The sequence below is a fragment of the Uloborus diversus genome, chromosome 8, assembly GCF_026930045.1.
Source record: "Uloborus diversus isolate 005 chromosome 8, Udiv.v.3.1, whole genome shotgun sequence".
Taxonomy (NCBI): domain Eukaryota; kingdom Metazoa; phylum Arthropoda; class Arachnida; order Araneae; family Uloboridae; genus Uloborus; species Uloborus diversus.
Window position 1 is genome coordinate 92,005,033 of NC_072738.1, and position 24,025 is coordinate 92,029,057.

The 24,025-nt window shown below is 33.5% G+C and overlaps 2 protein-coding genes across 2 annotated transcripts in view; both read right to left on the minus strand.

The window, feature by feature from the left end:
- LOC129228486 (neurogenic locus Notch protein-like) overlaps positions 1–1,702 on the minus strand; it is a 39,859-nt gene extending 38,157 nt beyond the window's left edge. Inside the window, exons 1-2 of the mRNA XM_054863167.1 lie at positions 1,693–1,702; positions 942–1,064 (exon numbers count right to left, since the gene is read on the minus strand). Of these exons, the coding sequence (XP_054719142.1) occupies positions 942–1,064; positions 1,693–1,702 (133 nt within the window). The remainder of the gene's footprint in view (positions 1–941; positions 1,065–1,692) is intronic.
- A 123-nt stretch (positions 1,703–1,825) lies between these two features.
- LOC129228487 (fibrillin-1-like) lies at positions 1,826–24,025 on the minus strand. The gene is made up of 9 exons (XM_054863168.1): positions 23,955–24,025; positions 22,654–22,669; positions 13,373–13,583; positions 9,587–9,590; positions 8,689–8,786; positions 7,751–7,867; positions 3,371–3,502; positions 2,649–2,771; positions 1,826–2,091 (listed from the first exon to the last, which is right to left on the minus strand). The coding sequence occupies exons 1-9, from the start codon at positions 24,023–24,025 to the stop codon at positions 1,826–1,828; spliced, it is 1,038 nt and encodes a 345-aa protein (XP_054719143.1).

Below are 24,025 nucleotides of genomic sequence, written 5' to 3' on the forward strand. Positions count from 1 at the left end.
GACTTCTTCACAGGTGGTACTGGTATTACTGACGTGTATCACTTACAATCTGGGAATAGCTATTCAAAATCTTAGGTACCTACCTGAAAAAAGAAATTTAGTTTCGTAAAATGCTTGTATAGGCAAGAGAAAACGAAGTGCTCTTGTAAAAGAAACAGAATAGTACTGCTGAATCCTTGTATTCAATGTAGGTTTTCAATGATGAATAAAAGCATTTCGTAAAATCCTTTCTTTTTGTTAAAAAATTTCATTTTAAGTCGGTGAAAATTCAAATTTAGCAACTGAAAAGCTCTACTTTTAAACCATTCTATATTTACTTCCTAAAAGATAATTGTTACACCTCCGTAATAACTATCAATCAGTATGCATGCATGCACGTGAATGTCTTTGGTCTCGTACGAAGTTAAAATTCAACATACTCCTACAAGAGGAAACAAAGTGAATAATCTATAATAAATTGGTTGTCTTCATGATGTTTATTGTTGTTATTGTTACTTATACCACTCGGATAACCGAGTCCGAGTAGCGATGCTCGCTCGATTTAAGGCAGAGAGGTACTTCTTTCGTTTATCAAGCACCAATTAAGGTGGAAGTCCTATTTGACTCAGACAGCATACGGCAGATGGCAGCACCATATATCACTAGTTCGGTAATTTAGAACCAAACCAGAAGCTGAATAACTTCTGGCCTGGCTCCCCCAGAGGTATCGATTTACTTGGAAGACTTTGAGACCACGAGCATATTTAATGTCCCTCAATCACCATTAATGAAGATGGTGGATCTTCGACCGGCTGCGATCGAACCCGGGACTCTTCCATCACAAGTCCTATGCCTTGCCGATCAGGTCACCTCGGCCCCTCATGATGCTTAAATAGAACGCTTAGCTATGGAAGACGCCACAGACAAAGAAATCGTCAATAAGACATTTTATTTATTCTTACCGTGACAGCCAGCTGATAAGTATGGATCTCCGTTATGTCCAGCTCGACATCGGCATGTGTAGCTTCCTGGAGTATTAGTACATTCCGCATTCACTCCACAAGCGTGAGGACATTCATTGATATCTAAAATTCAAAACGTCGGTATTAGAAAAAAAAAAAAAAAAAAACTTGAAAATTCAGAAAATTAACAAAAAAGTAGTGCAATGAAATATGCAAAAAATGGGAATTTTCCATCATTTTATGTCATACTAAATTGTATGATTTATTTCCATCATTCTATTAATTTAAGTTTTATCAATTAATAAAGTTTGATGGAAAAGATGAGAAAAAAAGAAAACTTTTCCAAAATTACGCTCACTAAAATATCGATATTTCATGAAAATCATCCGGAATAAATTATCACTCTCAAATTATTATGCATTTATACACAGATAACTGAAGAATAAATAATTTTCTGGAAGGATCGAAACGGTGACCAAATAAGTCTCCCTAAATACTTCTGCCTCCTTTCTTAAAGAAACATATTTTGAAAGGCACATTTTCTTCAAATAGCTTGCGTTAAACTAGCTGAAAATCGGCCAGTCAATGGCCACCAATTATTAGTAATATTACTACACATATAAGGCATTTATCCTCAAGTTAGTTAAAAGTTAAAACAATAACCTGTAAAGTATAGCAAGGATTCTACAAACTCTCCAGCAATACTCCTCTATCTTCTGCACACAATAGCTATTTACCAATTCCTGCTTACCAAATGCCATTCGTGATCTTTTCTATGAATGAGGTAAATTTTAAAACGATGTAAAAAATAAGAAATTCAAGGACTTAAAAGTGTCTTAAAGCACAGTTAGTTTTACGTTTTTTTTAAAAGTAATAGTAGATTTTTAGCTGTTCTTACCAGAACATCCAACGGTTGGGTTTCCAGTATATCCTTCAGGACACTGACAGTAATATCCTCCATTGGTGTTGACACATTGAGCTCCTTTTCCGCATGGTGGCTTGGGCCCCCAGCACTCGTCAATGTCTACGCAACCAGCTTCTGGTGTTGGGTTGCCTTGGAATCCTCGAGGACAGCTGCATGTGTATCCACCTTTGGTGTTAGTACATTGTGAACCAGAGCCGCAAGGATTACGCCGACATTCATCCAAGTCTGAAAATAAGTTGAGCATAGTTTCTTTAAAGTGAACTTCAAAATAGTTACAAAATGATATTGATGTTTTCTGATTAGTTAATTAAGATCCCATCAATCTTCATTTAGTAAAGTCGTTCATATTTCACGTTGATCAAGTTGGCATTTATGTAGATCACATTGGATTACTATTCACCTAAACGTCAATATCTATATAGATAATATGTGAAATAAATAGAAAAAAAGAACTCCAAGTCTGGACGATCGAATTTCTACAATAGGGTAAGTTTGATGTGGTAAACGTGAATTTTCTCATACCATTTTAAAACGTAACAGCACTTATGTACAGATGAAAATATGCTATTAGCAGACGTTAAATATATTTTCTAAGCCTTTGCTTTGTAATAAACTGCTGTATTAAAAACCTTTTAACTGCATTTATAATTTTAGTTTAATTTGTTTCGTTTGCTAAAAACCAATACTTAGCTGCATGTTCTTTTTTTAATTTTTACAAAAGCAACCGTCAAATCAAGCTCGCAAATAATATTTATAAACAATGTGATCAAATAAAGTTTTACCATAACATTCTCTGAAAGGATCTCCGTCATAACCCAAAGGACAGAAACACTTGTAGCTTCCAGGGATGTTTTGGCATTGAGCTCCCTGCCCACATGCATCAGGATCCAGGCATTCATCAATATCTAGATTTATGAAAAAAAAAAAAAAATACGTAAATAAGATACATCTTTTGCTTACGAAATTTGTGCCTAACATTTGGAACGTAAGAAAACTCAGACAACGTTTTTGAACTACTGTAACGGTTGTTCTTTTACGTGAAATATAAGTTACAAATCATTCAGTTCATTTTTTAAAATCTAATATTTGTATCATACATGTATCAAATTTGTAATTATATGTAAATTAATAGTTGGTTGACTCTGTTAAAGTTCTAACCCTCATAAAAAAAGAGAAAGAAGGATGGCTCAGATAAAACGTTTTCTTTTCCATAATTTGATTTGAAAAAAAAGCTCGAGACCACACCCGCGGATTCCAAGTACAAGGTGCAAAAACAAATCTCTTCCTTCATTCAAAGAAAAAAAGGTCAAATTAACTGATGAAGCATCTGATATTAAAGAAAGATTAGTTATTTCACAGCTATTTTTGTACTCTTTTAACGACAGCACCCGGGGGGGGGGGGGCTTGTATGCTAATAAGGTCTTAAACGAACGTCTGATTTTTCTCAATTAAATCGAAGATCATTAATAAAATACAAGAGGTCATTGGTAAGGGTTGTGCTTACCTGTGCAAGAGACGGTAGCATTTCCAGTATATCCCGGAGCACATTTGCAGACGTAGTGTCCAGGCAAATTGCAACACTCTGCATTCTCAACACAAATGGCCGCCAGCGAAGGAATTTCGCATTCATTAATATCTGTGAGAAAAGAAGATTGCTAGTTAATTAGGGAAAAGTAATTAGATAAATATTTAAGTACAAACTAGCTTATGTGGTCCTACTGGGGAAAGATTGCTTTAATGCAGGGTTTAGCATAATTTCCCAACCTCAAACCACTTTGTGGGATTACAAATTTAAAGTGGTGCAAAATCGGTGATCATTAAATCCATTTGATGCGATCTGTTCTTAACTACCCTGGAAGTTTCTAGTTTAATGTTACTGATAGTCTACGTCAAGGATGCAAACGCATGGTTAAAAGATAATAGAGTAACCCCTCGTTACATCGCGCTTCGTTATATGGCTGATTCGGATATATCGCGCTTTTTAAAGTGTTGAAAAATCGGTGATTATTAAATTCATTGAATATGATTTGTTCTTAACTAACCTGAAAGTTTCTAGTTCGATGTCATTGATAGTCCATGTCAAGGATTCAAACGCACGATTAGCAGATAATAGAGTAACCCCTCGTTACATCGCGCCTCGTGATATCGTTGATTCGGATATATCGCTGTTTTTAAAGTGGTGAAAAATCGGTCATCATTAAATTCATTTGGTGCGATTTGTTCTAAACTACCCTGGAAGTTTCTAATTCGATGTTATTGATAGTCCATGTCAAGGATGCAAACGCACGGTTAGAAGATAATAGAGTAACCCCTTGTTACAGCTCGCCTCGTTATATCGCTGCTTCGGATACATCGCGCTTTTTCTTTGTCTCTTACAAAATTTTGTTTCTTTTTTAAATATTGTTTTGCATTTGAACTCACAGTATTTTTTTATAAATATTTCTCAGAAAAAATGTTTTCTTTGTTTAATCAACGAACAAAACTAGCATATTTTTTTCCATATACTTAGTTCGCTACAGTTTAGGATGCAACTTTTGGTTCATATTCCACTATAAAAGAACAGAAATATTTTTACTTATGTATTGTTTTAAAGAAAATATAGTAGACTAATTTTCTTTTGATTTTTGTAAGAAAATTGCTAGAATATTGCAGTAAACTAACATTTTTGTAGGGGCACATTTAATTAATTTTTACGTTCATTAGTTTAACTTATTATGACCTCAGTTACATCGCGTTTTCGGATATATCGCACTTTTTCAATGTCTCCCGACGAGAGCGATGTATTGAGGGGTTACTGTATTAAAGTAAACGATATGCTGTTCCAGAAAAATTGTAATAACAAAAGTTGTAAGAACAGAGTTTGAAAATATCGGACTGCGTATTATCTGAAAGAATCGATGACGATGTCAATCGTCTTCTTTACGTTTGGTAAGACGGCGAGGACAAAAATAGTATTTTAAAATTGCTAAATATTCAAAATAATTAATTATTTGTGATTTTTGTTAAAATATTAATAAAGTATAGATGTTTACTTTCACACCGTGAAAAAGTCATAATATTGTCATATCTTACGTTTTAGTTAATTTATTTGGAAGCTTTTACTTCAAATGAGTAACTTGCAACTGAATACAATAAAGAATAGTTCAAACGAAAAATAGATATGAAACGAGTAAATAATGTATTTTTTAAACTTTCAATCAAAATGCTTTTAATAGAGAAAACTCTCAGTTCAAATGTCTCTATGATATTTATGTTATGCATGTTAAACGTTTAGTACTCTTTCGGATAAAAAAAAGTTGAGTATTTTTTCGTAAACCTTTTCCCACGTTCACATTCATATCCATACACCTATTTAAAAAAAAAAAAAAAAAAAAGAAAACATTTTCATAGAAGAAATTTGGGGCTCATTTTCTGTTCTTTGCAACTAAGATTTGTATGTCAATTACAGCCATTAGAAAACTAAATACCCCCAAATAATGAAAAAATAATGAGAAATGAATGAAAACAGTTGATTTTTTTTACTTTCACTGAAAACATAATTTGCAAGAACTTAAATATGTGCGTAAGAAAATCAAAGAATACTAAGCTGTTAATGGGAAAATTATCCCCCCAAGCAGATTAAATGAAATAACTATAATAATACTCTCAAACAGAAAAAAAAATCCTGCTCAATTTGTCTGGTAAAATTCGAAAACGAGTTGGTGAAGAATAAAATATTTCTCTCCACATCTGAGATACTTAAAACTGATAGAAGAAATAGCCGCGAGGAGCAGAAACGAGTATGTGATAAAGAAACATTTTTCATTCTTTTGTTTACTTTTATTTATTTTTCACAAAACAGGATCGAATGGAAGTGAGAGTAGGCGATATTTTATGTTTTGCAGAATGGCATCATCTTAGACATTCCATCATTTGCCAAGTGTCCGTTTTGTGTGGGCGAATGTTATCTTTAATCTGAACACCTTGAATTTAAGGAGCACCACGTGATGAGGAAATAAAACAGGACCCTTTTTTGCTTGACTGAATGATTGTTTAGACAAGTCTCTTTAAGTGAGATCAATTGGTTTCCAACACATTTTTCAATAGTTTAGTCCACTTAACAGGTCACAAAAAAATTACAAGCAAGACATTTCTTTCGCCTGAAGCAGCAGTAAAAAGAATAGAACAAATGTAAGATTGCAAGTGCGTTCACTTTCCAACGTAACTTAGCACTAGAAAGATTAAAATTTTTTGTAAACCTAGAAGGACTGAGGGAGCCACTGTGGCGCCTACCCAATTTTAAGGTGAAAAAATTCTTCCTGAGTGAATCCACATGCCTGATGCACCTTCTTTTATGACTAAATAAGAATTTAGTTCTTAATTAATTTTAGTTTTTCTGCCTTTACTCGCCAAAAGGTGCAATTAGCTTCTCTTTCCAAGAGCAATAGCTACCGTTTGGCCAATAAGCAATCGGTACTGTTTATAGCATTTGGATATCCAACCGGCTGCATAAAAAGAAAGTTAAAGGGAAAACTAGAGTGAATAGCACTTTTTTATGCTACAACAATTAGGAGAAAGGAAAAAAAAAATTGTTAAATAGCTTAGGGGCCACTGTGGCCCCTCCCGGCTTTCTAGGTAAAAGGATCAATATTTGCAGTATTATGAGGCGAATGATTAAATGTATAAACAAGTATTCAAATAATGTTACGTAATGAAAAGTCAGAAAGTTTCATTGAGCTCCGTTTGATATTGTTCGAGTTATTGAACAACAAACTACGCGAGGGGCCACACAAGCCCCTCTGTCTTTCTAGTGTTAGAAGGGAATCCAGTTCAGTTATTCGATATTCAAAGCCTTTTGCAAAACCTATATCAAGCTGTCTGTGATTAGTGTGGTCAATGGATTCTTTAGATACACTGCTTTATTGAAAACCGCAAGAAATAAACTTAAAAGGCAATGAATAATTACGATAAATCTTATTTTAATTAATAAATTTAATATATGTTTCGTAAAAAATGATTTTGAGAATGGTTGTGTTTAAGCCTTGATCTGTAATCAAAATGAAAGATATCAAAGCTATTAATTTATTAAAAAAAAGACTCTACAATCGCAGTTACAAATTGTGTACCCAAAGTAGAGGAAAATAAGAGTTTTAATGTAGTGACGAAGGGAAAAGCCATAAGTAAAAATTAAAAAAAAAAATGTTTTTAAAAAGTGTCACAACAATTTCTAAGAACTGCTAAACGTTCAAATCTTCTAAAGATCTCTCTTATAAACCAGATTGGCTAAATTATCCATGTTTTTTAATTTTATTTTGTAACCTCTCTTATTTTGTTACATTCGTATTTTTTAGTGTCGTAAATGGATGCAATAATGGTGTTTTCAACACTGTTTCCGAAGCATGAACTTTAGTTACTCCGGCAGTTCAAATCCTGAATAAAACGATAACAATCAAAAGTATAAATAGGAAGAAATCGCAAAGTTTGGTGCTTTGTGCATCAATTAATATTGACATTTACCATGATTTCAATAAGATCCTTAAATGGGGCATAAAACATCAGCGACATTTTAGTTGTTTCGGAAAAGAAAGCAGCAATGAAATTTAGCGTCCTGTAGATGGCAACAGCAGTAAAAAAAGTTGAAAGTTACTCATTCATTCAAAACTTTATACAGTAAAATCCCGTTACAGCGAACTTCAAGGGACCTCAAGTTTTGCTCGTGGAAGCGGGAATTTCATCATAATGGAATTAATGGCAGTTAAATTAGGACTGAAAATGTATCGTTGAAACGGATGACTCGTTGTGTTGATATTCGTTGTAACCAGATTTCACTGTAATAATGTTGTAAAACTTTTTTACAAGTTGATGGCTGTATTGAGAAAAAAAGGCAACTGAATGTTTTTCGTACCATGACACTCAAATCCGTCTCCTTCATAACCGGGAAAACAGGAACAGTAGAAGCTGCCCATGGTGTTGGTGCAGTGGGCGAACACGTCACAAGGTCGATACTTGCACTCGTTCTCGTCTGGAAGAAAGAGATTGGGGTCGTCAGTGTCTAGCGTGGGCGTTAAAATCGTTGCAAAATGAGAAAGAGGTGATAATTCGAGAAACAAGCCCGGATTCCACGTGAATGACATTGTTTCTTTTCAGAGAAAAAACCGGCTTCGTTGACCACGTTTATAAGTTTGTCGACAAGTTGAGCACTTATTTAAAAAAATAAAAAGTGAACCCTTTGTTTGAATTTTATTCAAAACCGCCTCAACTTCGGCATTGACTACCTACTTGATAAAAAAGGCAAATTGAAACGTTTAATTCATGCAGTGAACAAAAAATGCCCTATCTTCCGTTTCCCCCTGGATTAACCCTGGTTGAAGAAAATATCTATGAACTATTATTTCTAAATCGATTAGATTGTTTTATGAATAAATTCTTAATTCAATTGGATTCCCTCAAATAATATGCTTCATGCTGTCAAAACAAAGTAGAAGGAATTCCGGAAACGATAGGCTGGTTTATTTCATCAAATAAGATTTCGAAGAAATTTACCAAATTCATGCAGACCATTGGAAGTATTTTGAACATTGGGATTTAGCGTAACCGCCATGTTTTGGGCAACAGTCCTTTAATTCTGGCAATGTCAGCAAGGCCGAAGAACATAAGCTATTAGTCTTTGGAGTCGAAAAGTTTTGAAAAATTACCAAGAATCCCTGTAATCGAAATGTTCCAGGGCAAGTATAGAAATAACGATACTAGCTCAATGACCCCAATGTTCTTGTTCATTGTTGTCTGCTTCACATAAAATCTATTTTTGAGCAATTATTAAAAAAGTGAAGCAAAATCTTTTACCTGGCATTTCACATCCTTTCCCGCCGAAACCATCGTTGCAGTAACAGAGATCATCCAGACATACCCCGTTGATGCAGCGAGTTATCTTCGGGTTGCAGGTGTCCGTCGTGCAAGTATTACACGCGTCTGCAAGAGAAAACAAATTATTCCAATTAAGTTAAAGTTCTGGCATTTTTGAGAAGACATTCAACTGAAGTCAACTGGGAAAGTAATTGCTGAGAGCAGTTTGTTCGTTGTATGAAAATTATTTTTTCAAAAATGGTTTTTTCATGGTATGAAAACCAGGACTGCGGAGTTGGAGTCGAAGAGAAGGAGTCGGGATGATTTTGGAGTAAAGGATTCGGAGTCGGAGTCGCGAGTAGAAGGTTTAAATGTTCAAGAGCTAGAGTTGGAGTCGGTCATTTTCCCTCCAAGTTTCCAACTCTGCCAGTGCTTGCGGGTTCAGAGTGAGAGTCGGAGTCGGACTGGGTTTGGGGTAAAAGAGTCGGAGTCAGAACGAAGACTCTGAAGTTCCCGGAGTCGGAGCCGGAGGAGATCATTTTCCCTCCGACTCCGCAGCCCAGGTGAAAATTTACGTAATCCGTGCAGCAATGAAAGGACCGTTTTCAACAAAAAGTTTCAGAGACAAACAACTCAACTTGGCTCGTATTTTACAAAGATGAAATTTTGTTGCGGCATTTCATTTTGTTTTATGTTTAGAATCTGATAAACGGGGGGGAAGGGCATTTTTTAATTTTTTTTCCTAAAATTTGTGTGTGCGTGAATACAACGCATAATTTCGCGTGGAAAATATTGATACAGTTAAGGGTTCCAAACTGAAGAAATTTTCTTTTCTCACGATATCTGATTCTGACCACTTAAAAATCCCAAATATTTAAACAGTTGGTACTGTACATATTGATCTTCTTCCACGATTAGTTATTACCAGAATGATACATGTCAAAAGATTTTGAATTTGTTTCTATCGTAGGAAATTTATATAAAAAAGGGGGGGGGGCATTATGCTTGAAGAATCAAGAATGCGGGTTCTTACTATTGATGTTTAAATGACCATTTTTGATGCCTCATCATCTTATTTACTTTTGACGTTATAATTTAATCTTTGGAAGTACTTAAATTAAAATATTTATTTCAAAGTGTTTTTATTTTATTTATTTATTTATTTATTTTTTTGGCAGGATTGCAGTGGTGAGAAAGAATAACAAATAGACTCGCATTTAGAATATTTCAATCCTATTTTCGGGTCTAAAGATTTATTTTCTCGCACACAACTATGTCTAACCACCTAACCCATCGATGAAGTCTGCTTAAATACTTAGACAAACTTGTGAACAGGAAGAGTTTTTAAAACGGTGTTAATTTATTTGCGTTTTTTTGAAGGATGCAACTCGTTCAAATATTCATAATAAATTTCATGGTGAAATAAGTATTAAGACACTCTTATAAAACAGTAAAAAAATATATAAATATCAACTACATAATATAGTTCAAGGATTATCTATGTTGTACCGTTCAGTTAAGAAACTGAATCAGGCTGCTATTTTAGAAGAAATTATGCAGACATCTAAAGTTTAACAAATGTAATTTTTAGAAAAGTTAATTAATACAACGAGAAAAATTAATTTTCTTTCATTGCTCATTTAGAAATAATGGCAGTCATTCTATTTATTTAGTAGTACTTTAACTAATTTCATTTTTGTTCCTTGAGTTTTGACGTGTTTTGAAGGCGTTGTTCGGTATGAGTAATTTATTTTCACTCTCTCTCTCTCTATCTTTCCCTTTTGTAATTGATATTACAAAACATCGGTTCGTTCAAAAAAAAAAAAAAAAAAAAAAACTCAGGTAAAAATCCCTATCCTTTCTCAACAGGGGGAAAAATATAACCTCTCAGTTTACAGTAACACTGGTAATACTATTCTCATGCTTTCTTTTCTCGAAAGCACTTTATCTCGACTCCGTTCTTTGCTGAGAACGTATCGAAAAGTGAAAATCCCTCCTGCAGTAAAATTGATACAAAGTGCTCTGCGTGAGCCAAAATTATTATGAAATTTTTCATAAAAGACCTTTACTCTTCTCTCTGCAGCAGAATACTGCACCCACTTCGTAATAACAACCAAGGAATGTGGTTTCCCAACTCCCCATTTCCACGAATGTTGACGAGACAAAGGTAGCATTTGCTTTCTTCTCTGATGTATAAAAGTTCGGGGAAAGAAAAAACACTTTCTTCAAATCCCGCACACGTCTGGCGGCAATTAGCCACAGCACGACTCCTGGAGTTGGTGGAGGGATTTACCGTTTTTTTGCCATGCCAAGCGGTCCGTAATGAGTATCTTGAGAAAGCAATATCACGATCCCCCTTTGAAAGCTGATTGGCTACATTTCGTACCCTTTCATCAGAGAAGGCGTGGCATTGAAATTTTAGTGTTGCGAGATGGCCACATGATAAATCCTGCTGCTGTTCAGTTGAGGTGTTGACTCATAATCATCGAAGATCCTTGTAATAAACGTTTTCTCTGAAGAATTGAAGGTTGGGCTCAGCAGTAAACTAATCTTCTCCATATTTAGAATCACAGTTATTAATATCAACACTGGGGGAGATTAAGTCACTCTTGCTCTCAACTGATTCTAGTCTTTCTTTAAAGATACTTTAATAAACCAAAGCGATCCATACATATCTGATGGAGAGGGAAGAAAGAAACCTATCTGTGAAAATCTAAAGATAGGAGTAAAACCTGAAATTAACTTTATACGTAGTGTATGAGACTGAAGAAAAGAAAGCAGAGGAATATTTTGAAAATATGCTTTCTTTTCCTTTTAAGGTGTTGACTCATAATCATCGAAGATCCTCGTAATAAACGTTTCTCTGAAAAATTGAAGGTTGGGCTCAGAATAAACTAATCATCTTCTCCATATTTAGTACCACAGTTATTGATATCAACACTGGGAGAGATCACTCTTACTCTCAACTGACTCTAGTTTTTCTTCTACGATACTTTAATAAACTAAACTGCCGTGGGCTGGTAAACAGCAGTATCTCAGAAGATACTGCCGTAAATCTAAAGATAGGAGTAAAATCTGAAATTAACTCTAGACGTAGCGTATGAGACTGAAAAAATGAAAGCAGAGGAATCTTTTGAAAATATACTTTCTTTTCATCTTTAGCGACCTCATTCATCATCTGCGCAAATGATTTCTTTTGTGAGCTAAGGTAATGAGAGAACTGCTCTTATTACAACCGGATTGATCACGACAATTTTAAATGTGCAATAAAACTTTAAGGAAAAGTATCGAATTTCGAAGCTCTTTTTATTGTCGAGATAAAAAAATAAAGCTCTATGAATATAAACATTGTTTCCTTTAAATGCTTTAAAAAAAAATTAAAAAAAAAAAAAAAAACACAACTGTCTTTGAGGTTTTTTCTTGTACTCAAAGAAGAGAGTTTGCTTTAAGCAAAATACGTGTAACTTATGCAATTAACCATTTTTTAAAAGAAAAATTTTGCTTTTGGAAATGTTTCAAATAATTGCAATACATATATGACACTTATTTAACTTGAAAATATAGATCTTACGGTATATAAACTTGTTAGTAATTAATATTTAAATGTACCTTTATTGTCCCTGAAGATTCACTTTACACCCTTATCGCTAAAATGAGAGGAATAGTTAATTACTGTGAAAGCATTTATTTTAACCAGCTGTAATTTTCTCGAAAATGAAGATATCTGTAATTTCGAGAACTGAAAATTTCGCGATTTTTGTACGATCAGAACTGAAAATTGAAAAATTCGCCACGTAATAAGGTTTTGCGAAGCTTAAATTTTCGCGGTTACGATGGGCTCGCGAAAGTTAAAGCCTAACGAAAATAAGTGCTTCTGCAGTATTAAATGAATGATAAATACAACCTTGGCCTGAACTGCAAATTTTCAGTTTTTAAACACGTTTTGAACACTTCTTGAGCACGGATACTTGTCTCCTGTTTTTAGAACAATATGAAGCACAATTTTTTGAACATCATTTAAAACACTTCTAAAAAGGATTCTTTTATTTCAGTTTTTCAGCTTTTTTGGAAACCTTTGAGAACCTTTTTTTAACACTGACTCAATGTCTCTTCTTGCTGTTAAATTTACTGCAATCTCGTGTGGCAGCCGTCAACGGCCGCCAGTGAACAGTGGACGGTCTTCAATCAAGGATGGCTATCCTATTTTTGCAGCGTTCGGGACACTAGTTGACAGCGTCACATTGCAGCAAAAATTCTACTAGTATCATTTTGAGTGATTATACTGACTTGTGGTTAAAGAAGACTGTTGAAATTAAGCTTGTACAATTTAGCGATAATTTCACGTGTGCCCAAATGTGTTACCAATATTTTCTCAAATGGGCCCCCAATCTATTCTCAAATGTGACCAAGCTTAAACTTAATAATCTTCCCGAATGCGATACACTGGAAACAAGATTCGAAGATTTCTATACACTTTCCTTTCAACGGAACACATTTAACGCACATTCAGGCAACTGGAACATTTTTTCTGAGTTACAGTGTTCCGAACGTGCTTCTAATGTGCGTTGGGAATTTGCAGTGAAAATGCCAATTTTTGTACACCAGTACATGAAGATAATTCTACAAAAGCAAATATTTTTCTGTAAGATTGAACATGTTAAATTAAAAAATCAATGCGACTTACTTCTGTCCACGCATTTAAGTTCATTGGCAACTTCGTCAGAACCAAGAAAGCACTGTGGTACGCCATCACAAAGCTTTGAAAGCTCGAAAAGCTGTAGAATATCTAGTGACTCATTAACTTGACAACCAAAAAATCCGTCTTCTAAGTTGAGCACAAACACCTCCCGTTGTAGCCAAGGGCTCGGCCAACTAGGCTTATACTGTGCATAAGTCTAAGGAAAAACAAAAACGAAAATCAGCAACAATATTATTAGACTTTCATAATCTATTTGTAGCAGATGTCCCAACAGTATTCCCAAAACTTAATTCATCAACTTGTCTAAAGTCCTAAATAGCTTCATAACCTCATGTTTTGCTTTAATTTCTAAAGGAAATTGAAGCAAAAATTTAGAAAATAAATGCGTATTGAAAAACAAGATCTGTAAAAGATTGGGATCAAAAAACAGAGAAAAGAGTACTCGAGTTCGAGACAGGGGCGTGCATAGAAATTTTGGCGCCCGTCACAAATGACTCTTCCGCGCTCCCCTTCATATTGTTTAACCCTATATTTCACTTACAGTTTTAAAAAAATTCGGCCCCCTTCAGGCTTGGGCCCGGGCCAACAGGTGTCCCTCCCCCCGCCCACCACCCTCGTGCACCCCTCTGGTTCGAGATCAAAATACAGTTATAGGTCTCGAAAAGTACCTAAACCCTGTTTAAAATTAAATAATTTGTGTTCATTTCAAACTGGAAAAGCACAGCATTATTTATTTTACATAATCTTTACATCTTCATTGTAACATGGAGATTCCTAAAAATACGGCTAATCAAGAAGTTATACAGGCAGTAAATTAGGCGTGAAATATTATTCAAAAAAAGATACGAAAATTTCGTGGAGCCGCAAGAAACTAACCTCAGGCAAGCCACTTGCTTAACTAAGAAAATAGGCAAGGAGAAACGAGAAAGAGAGAGAAATCAATGTTGCTTTGGGGGTAAGAAGATCTTCATGGTTCATTTGAGATAAAAGAACATTTTGAAACATTCTTGTAGAAAGTTAAACATCTTTTTTTAAAAAAGAAATCATATACTTTTCAAGGTTACATGGAATAGTAATTTGTTAAATTTCTTGCATGCGATGTTTCTTTCATTCTTTCTTTTTTGTTATTACCACATCACTCGAAGTTTAAGGAGTAACGGGTTAGTTTTAAAATTTAGTGAAATCTAAATGGGATTTTTTCCCTAGTGGTTTATTTGAAATGAAAGTTTTCTGGTTTGCTTGCGTAAAAAGTGGCAATGAAATGTTTTTCTTTACTAATAATAAAGCTGAAAGTCTGTATGTCTGGATCTCTAGATATCCGGATCTCTGGATGTCTCTTATGCGCATAGCGCCTAATCGTCCGGCCGATTTTCATGAAATTTGGTACAAAATTAGTTCGTAGCATAGGGATGAGCACCTTGAAGCGATTTTTCAAAAATTCAATTTTGTTCTTTTTCTATTCCAATTTTCAGAACATTTTACCGAGCAAATTATCATAACATGGACGAGCAAATTATCATAACATGGACGAGCAAATTATCATAACATGGACGAGCAAATTATCATAACATGGACGAGCAAATTATCATAACATGGACGAATAAATTACCATAATATGAGCGATCAAATTAACATAGCTATATTGGCGAGAAATTCATCATTCATTATTTGTAAATATACAGGCGAATCAAATGATCTTTAAATTTTCTACTACGGATAAAGCCGTGCGGATACCTCTAGTACAAAAATAAAAAGCAAGAAATTCACGATATATCAAAAATAAATACGGAATGAATAAAAATAAAAGATTTATTTTTGGTCAGATTTTTTTTTTTTTTTTGAAATGGTTTTTTGTTTAACATGTCGGACAATTTTCTTTCAAGCATTAATTTCAGCAGCATTAATGACACTATCCAAAACACATACTAGTAATTGTGATAAAATCCGTATTCGTTTTGGATTTTTTCTCAAAAACAAACTCAAGGAACATTTTTTCATAATTATTCTTCTATTGTTCACAAATTTAAATCCTCAGTAAAAACTAGTATACTATAACTTCCACAACTGCATAATTTTCAAATTAACTTGTAGGAGATCTCATTTTCTAAACTTTCTACAACTGTTTTTCGGCTTTTTATTGCGGCATTTATGAGTTAAAAATAATAAATAAAACTTACACAGTCTGTACTTCAAAACATATATGAAGCAAAAACTTAATTATCTTACGCCGAGAAAGAGTTGAGCTTGAACTTCAACTGATTTAAAGAAAAGAAGAAGAAGAAAGAAAAATAATGAGCTTTTGTTATGAAATAAAATCAAAATGAAACAGTTCTCATTATGAATCGTTCTAAAAAGAAGTATATTTTAAGGCTATCCTTTCGTTTCAGTTTCAAATTTTCAGAACGGAATCTAATTGGCTGTAAATAGGCCCGTCATTTAGGGGGTAGGGGAGAGGGTCGATTGTTACCCCCTTGACTTCGAAAAATTAATGTTTTTACGCGTATGAGTGAGGGTTGTTTTTGCTGTTTTCGTTTAAAATTTGCATTGCTTGACACTCCCCAGGAAACGTAAAATAACGGTCCTGGCTGTAAAAATCATTATATTCATACTTTTTAATTTTGTAGCCATTTGTTTCGCATTTAAAAAGGTGAAAAGTTCGGTTTTGGCTGTCCCTTTGTTTTAGTTCCAAATTTGGAAAAAATAACCTAGTTAGCTGTAAAACCATTAAACTCACACTTTTAAATTTTGTACCCTTTTATTTCACATTTGAAAAGCTGAAAAGTTCGGTTTTGGCTATCCCTTTGTTTTAATTTCAAATTTGCAGCAAAGAATCTAATTGGCTGAAAAACCATTAAACTCATACTTTTAAAATTTGTACCTATTTGTTTCGCATTTCAAAAGTTGAAAAGTTCAGTTTAGGCTGTCCCTTTGTTTCAGTTTCAAACATTTAAAAAATAATCTAATTAGCGGTAAAAATCATTAAACCCATACTTTTAAATTTTGTTTCCATTTGTTTCGCATTTTAAAAGTTAAAAAGCTTGGAAAGAAATAAAAATTCAAAAAAAATCTTTTGGCATGTATTATTTCAGAAGTTCGTTGGCACCACTAGCCAAAAAAAAAAAAAAAAAAAAAAAAAAAACCTCACAGTTCATAGAACTTGCTACAATTAGACAGTCAGCAAGAACCCTTCAAAGTTTTAATGACTTTCTCTTAGTAAAAAGTGCTTAACGTCTTACACCACAGACGTTGATTTCAGTAAATAGATACAAAAGAAGCATCCAAAGCGAATGGAATGTTTGGGACATGAATAATATATGCAAATGAACTTGAAAAAGAAAAGTAATATTTTATCTGGCCTGAGATAAAAACACTGCTTAATTGTCAGAGGTCTCGAGTTAAAGTGAAACATCTTCCGCGAAGAGATTTCATTGTTCTGGTATGGAAATAAGGACAGGTCTGACAATGGGATTGTTGATCTGGACTTACTGTTGCTGTTATACATGCAGGTTATTTTTCTCGTATTTGTAATTTTAGTACGCGTATTCGGTGAAATAATTGTTAGTCTTCCAAAATATTGCAGCAATTTACTTTTTTTTTCACGGAACTCAATTTAATCAAATTTGGTTGGCAAGCATTAGTTTGAAAAAGGAAATCAACAATGTTTTATCGCACAAATTAGCAGATTACTGCATACACGTGTTTTGGGATTTCAGGAAATTCCCATTTTCAATGGAAAATACTGAGCTTTTGGATGTAAAGGCATTCGGTAAAGCCATTGAAAAAGGGGTTCCCTTGAAAAGGGGGGGGGGGGCATTGAAAAAGGGGATTTACTGTTGCTGTTATACATGCGCGTTATTTTTCTTGTATTTGTAATTTTAGTACGCTCAGTTAAATAATTGTTATGTCTTCCAAAATATTGCAGCAACTTATTATTATTATTTTTTCACTGTACTCAATTTCATCAAATATCGTAGGCAAGCATTAGTTTGGAAAAGGAAATCAACAATGTTTTATCGCACAAATTAGCAGATTACTGCATACACGTGTTTGGAGGTGTTAGGAAATCCTCCTTTCAATAGAAAATACTGAGCTTTTGGATGTAAAGGCAATCGGTAAAGCCATTGAAAAAGGGGTTCCTTTGAAACAGGGGGCCGTTGAAAAAAGGGGCTGTTGAAAAAGGGGGATTTACTTACTGTTGCTGTTACACATGCGGGTTATTTTTCTTGTATTTGTAATTTTAGTACGCGTATTCGGTGAAATAATTGTTATGTCTTCCAAAATATTGCAACAACTTATTTTTTTTTCACTGTACTCAATTTCATCAAATATCGTAGGACAGCATTAGTTTGGAAAAAGAAATCAACAGCGTTTTATCGCGCAAATTAGCAGATTACTGCGTACACGTTTTTCGGGGTTTTTGGGTATCCCTTTTCAATCTAAAGTAATGAGCTTTTCGATGTAAAGACATCCCACTGAAAAGGGGGTTGCCATGAAAAACGTATATACAATAATCTGCTAATTTCTGCGACAAAGCGTTGTTGGTTTCCTTTTACTTCTCTGCACAAAGGTGCTTATTTATTTGTTGTTTCAAGCATTAGTATGGTTAAGGTTTGAAATTTCCCCAGCTATGCTTAAAAAAAGAGGGAATAAAACGCTTTTTCCCGCACTGTATATTTATATTATTGGTGGAGGATAATATTTATTGCAGTTTATAATTGCTTGAAGGAATGATCTATTGAAGATTTTGTACTGACTTGTGATGCAATTGTTTTAAAAAAAGTGTTCATTACTCGTTCATGATATTGAACATTTATGAAGAATTAAAAAAAAACTGTTGCGTGTTGTAAAATATATACCGAAAAAAAATTTTCAGTTAAATGTGCTCCATTTTGCTATTTAAATTTTGAAATAATTACGAGAAACTCAGAGACTCACCAATATTGACACTTTTTTCTTGGGCCATGCCTCAACTAACACTAACTTTTGCCTACGAACTCATAAGGTCTGAATTATTTGAAAGAAATTAATGACAAAAAGTGAAAACCTTAACCCATTGTGGAATCCTAGGTAAAGTACAATGTAACTGAACAAGTATTGTAGCACCATAAGGCGAAGAACTCATCTGCTTGAAAATATCGTCTTGTAAAAGTTCCAGTCGATTTACGTACGTTCTAGCAGATGCGAGAATATTCAAATAGGATCAATGATTTGGTAACTCACAGAAGTTTCAACAGAACGTTGTAATTATGTTCAATATATATGTTCTGCCAATATTAATAACTTTGGAAAATGACTCAAAATTTCAATGATAAAAATATTCTGATCACTTTCTCGTCCATCTCAACTTATGGTGCAATATTTACTCGCAAATAAATCCTTAAACTCAATGTCCATCCATCTACATAAAAATTTGCAACGAAATAACTGGAATAGAAAAGTATGCACTGAGGTTATCCCTTATACATTATGGCTTAATTAGTTGTATTATGTTACAACAGATTTAGAACAAAATGACTCCGGCAAAGTAGTTTAATAGAAAGTAATGTATTGAAGCAAAAATAAGTACATTTTTATACATCGTTTCACAGAAAAGGAACTTTTCAGAATTCACTCTGAAAGTACCTTTAAAGAAATAGCCCTTGTGAGTCGTCTACGAATGATGTCAAACTTTGAGGGAGGTGGGGACTCTTGAATTGCGACAAGGAGAAGAAGAGAGTAACCAGAAGTGTGACATCACACACATCTTGGTTGAAATAAGAATTTTTTTTTTCAACAATATATCTACGTAACATAGCGTGACATGTGGCAAGTTGTTAAAGGGGCTAGGGTGAAGTGGGACACTTTATGACAAATGGTGAATGAAGTTAGCCAAATATCCAGAGAAAATGAGAGAAATCATTTGCGGACAGCCCCTTGACCAAGAAAAATAAAGTTGCATTTATCAGAAGGTTTTTGAAAGTCTAAAACCTCACCAAAAGCATTTTCAATTTTTAATGCAGTCCAAGAAACGACCCATCTAGTATGCCATATGTTCAAAAGTCAGCCTATGTTTTGATCTGCAAGAGTTCATGATTCATCTTATGATCAGCGTAAAATTAGACTTCAAGTCGCTTTATGACCGAAGGTGAAATTGGCAAAATATCTGAAGAAAATGTGGGACATCATTTATGGATAGACCCCAAACCGTGAAAAATGTAAGAGCAGTTACCAGAAGTATTTTGAAGGTCTAAAACCTCACCAAAGACATTTTCAATTTTTAATGCATTCCAAGAAACGAGGCCCACCCAGTATGCCATATGTTCGAAAGCCAACCTATGTTCTGATCTGCAAGATTTTATGATTCATCTAATGGTCAACGTAAAATTAGACTTCACGTCGTTGTCTTTAATGAGGGGGTTTCTATCCTGATGACCGGGTAACGTTATGACCTTCACAATGGGTTTTTACTTAAACTCACACCGTTATTGTTTTGCAGTTTTCTCTTTCCAGAACGTTTTAATGGTATCAAGCTCACAAAGGCATCCTTTCGACAATTGTCTTAGGACTATTTTTTGTCTTTACCCATCCTTAGTAGGTAACCATAAGTGTGCTAGGCGCCGTTTATCTTTTCTAGACACTGTTTTTTTGTTTTGCTTGACTTTCTTTTTGTGATGTTTTTGCAACCGTGAACAGTAGCTGGAAAGAACAGCCCTTTTATATATCATTTGAAGCAATAGGTTCAGCCCACTTGGTCTGTTATTTCCAATTCTTCTTTCTCTTTCATTGCTGACTAGCAATTTGCTTTGTCTTGCTTCAAATTTTCATTAACTTTTGATGATTTTGGTATGTATTAGAATCGCCCTTGTTATAAATAATATTTTTTGTTTTTAGTTTTTTTTTTCAATCTTAGAATTTAAAATTTATACGTATAGTTTGGATTTTATTCAAGCTAAATCTAAGAAATTCTGTTATTTTTTTTCTTTCATTAATCCATCATTCTTCTGAATTTTCAACTACGGCACGAACTCATTTCGTTGCACTCCAAGACCTTTTTAGAAAAGAAATCAAAAATATCATGCTCAAAATATTTAGCAAAAACTAATACGACAAGCACAACTCAAATATTGAGCAAAGTAAAGACATCGACGGAATTACGTCTAAAAGTTTTATCATTATTAAAGAATTCTACTATATATTTATTTTAACTGTTTTAAAAATTTGTGTACACCAGATTTCGAAAATTGAGAAGAGTAAAGGCTGCCACACTTTTATCAATTTACTGATACAGTTCTACTGTTCTTTCATTATTCCATATTTTAGTTTATGAATACTTAATGAAGCAAAAAAAGGTTCAATAATCGTAATCTTTTTTGCTTCATTCAATATTCATATAGTGAACGAAACAAAATTAATCAAGTATCAATTAATTTGATTTAGGGTACATCCAATGCTTCAAATATTGAGCAAAAATAAAGGCTACCAAAAGTATAACTTCTATTCCACTGTAATAAAATTGTTCTGATATGCTTTTATGATTTCATATTATAGTTTCTGAACATTAGCTAGAGTAAAAGATTCCCAAAGATTGTTCTATTTACCTCTTCTATCTTAAAGCAGATTACCAATAATTAACCTTGGTAATTGAGAACTTGTATCTTAAGCAACATAAAATACATGTAGGATTTCGTATGTAACTTTATCTGCTTTTAATAAAAATCATCTTGTAGTGTTTGAGTATTAAGAATTGACTACTTACTTATCAAAGATAACAATTTTCAAAAATTTATCTTTTGAGAATGGAAAGGATCATGATGTACTATTTATTATAATTTCAAGAGAAGTGCATAAAGAATATGAGACACCTAGAATTTTGAACTCAGATTTATTTGCTTTCTATTAAAACCCTACTTATTAAAGATAACAATTTTCCTAAATTTAACTTTTGAGAATGGAAAGAATCATGACGTACTATTTATTATAATTTCAAGAGAAGTGCATAAAGAATATGAGACACCTCTCAGCTCAGTTATCACCACAACAGGGTGGTACAGATAGGTCAATCAACCCACTTTCTCATTAGCTTACAAGACAAATCAAGTTCAACAATTCGCTCTTATATAAGAGGGTCAACATTTAACACTTTAAAAGTAGTAGGCTTGCACATGTAGGCGCAGCGTGGTATAATCAGCCCAAAACTGCATCCGTGATCATTTATCATTCAATCAGTGTGGTAAAAGAAATCCGAAAGGAATTCAATTTTATTAGTCAGTTTATTCAATTTTAGTACTCTGAAATCAGTTTTTAAGTTCAATAAAATAGGAAATTTCGTCCATTTGTCATTCTTCCAATTTATGTTTTAAGCATAGAAAGGTAGTAATTATTAACCTTGAAATCAGGCATTTTTTTTTTCACGTAAACTTCTTTAATATGAACAATTTAAATAGCCCGGACAGCATGATAAGGTGGACAAAGTCTTGATCAAACTGTACACATAAAACTTTTAAAGCTTTTTCAATAATAATAATAATAAGTTACGTCGCAGGGGCATGGAAACATTTTGAGTTGGTTTTCAGAATGTTAGAAAAAAAATCTTGTCGGAAAAGGTTGCTATGAGGTTTAAAAACAGGTGAATCTAGGAGTAACAGATTTTTCATCCTCAAACGAAACCTGGTTAAAACTCGAAACTTCAAACTACTATCCTCCATTTTATATTTAAAATGCTTATCCAGTATCATGAAACAGAAAGCAAAGTTTCTTGTGAGAACATTACAAAGTAAATTGATGAAAATGCTAGAGAGAGAGAGAAGTGATTTTTGACTTTGTTAGTGCGATGTTTTTGGAAGTTAAGAAAGCACGTCGCACAAAAAAAGTAACAATATAGTGTCAAATAATACAGTGTCAAATAACTGTATTTTAACTGTTTTTTTCCTCTCAAGAGTTTTCTTCTACATGTTTTTTTGTCATTTGCAGAACAGATTTCAGCGTTAAAAAATATTGCTAAATAAGAATTTAAAAAATCTAGCGAGAGAAAAAATAAGTCAAAAACTAACAAATAAACCGGTCAAAATTACAATACCTCCTAAAAACCAGCTTATTGAAGTTTGAAACACGCTCATGATGGGAAAATTGAAGTTATCAAAACCGGTCTATCCCAAGAATATTGAATGAACTTAAAGGGTATCCTTTGCACAGGTATAGATGCAGATCAAAATCTATTAACAATGTTAAATTCCACTGACATAACAATGTTCTTTGCTCTCATTAAATTGCTTGCTGATGGCATTTACCTGCATAGATTTAGATCTAAGAAGAAACATAATGTAATTCGAAAGTCATCTGTAATTTGCTTAAAAAAAAAAAAAAATGGGGTTGCTTTAAATCGATATACTAACTCAAAATGTTCTTGATCTATTTTCAATTTTTTTTTCGAAAAAATATGCACAAGTATCTAATCTTTAATTTTCATTCAGCGATTTTAAAAATATTTATTCAATAAAAAATAAAAAATATTTGAAGAAAAATTTCGAAAACTTCGAAAATAGTCATATTTTTCGCAGTAAACATTTTTTTTTCCAATTCGTTGAATAAAAATTAAAGTAAACTAGTTGAGAAAAATATGCTCAAAATTTCATTACTTTATTGGTTCTTGACTAATAAGAGTTTGAATGCAAGAAATCGGGAAAAATTGCATCATTGAGAAAAACGGGTTTAAAGTTTTAAAGTTAAATATAATATTAGTTATAAATGCAAGCAACAAAAATAATTATATATTTCTTTCTAATTCAGATAGAAACAAGATTCAAACGTCTTTTTAAGCAGAAAAAAGGAGAAGTTTTTAAAATTACAAAAAAATAATTTTAAAAAATTGCAAAAATTTGACGATTTTTGTGTCCCGGACCCCCTTAATTTCTGCCACATCTTGACACAAAATGTGCAAACGCCCCCTCTCCCGTTTGCATCCCCAATGATATCCAGTATAACAACTGGGAATACCTACTTCTAATACGTTAGTTCAGTAAAATCTTCAAAATCAATTATTTTATGTTTTTTAAGAGCAATTGATTTTTTATACTTTTTCTTTTCCCTTTTACGTATGTTATGCTATTTGAGGCAGTGAGAAGCAAAGGGATATAAGTGCCAAAATTTTAAATTTGAGATAGTAAGTATAAATAGTAGGAGAACCTCTCCTCTGTTTTAGGGCACGACATGGTGCTAGTAGCCCTGGTAGGTGCTGTGATGCACAGCATGATTTAGAAAAAGTTTTCAAAGAAAGCCTATCTAAGATCTGAGCTTTAAACGGGATTTACTGGAAACTTTAAAAAGTCCACTTACACCCCTTAGCTTCTCACTGCCTCATTTGTTTTTCGTGAACCGAATATGTTCTTTCAAAAAAATCAGCATGTCTATCTCTCCAGGGTGTAACAAATGTGTATTAATACACAGAAAATTCTTCACAAAGTTGTAGACGAGCAATTACAGAAAAATACCTTAAAGAAGTAAAAAATTTAACATTTAACAATGCATCGCTCGAGGCACAACAAGGGGTCTTAAAACGGCAGTGACCGAAGCGCAACCAGTTCGTTGTTACCTAACAAGATCTCCAGCAATTCTTCGTCTGCGACCTTGGGTTTGGTCGGCCTTGATGAAACCCTTCGCCAT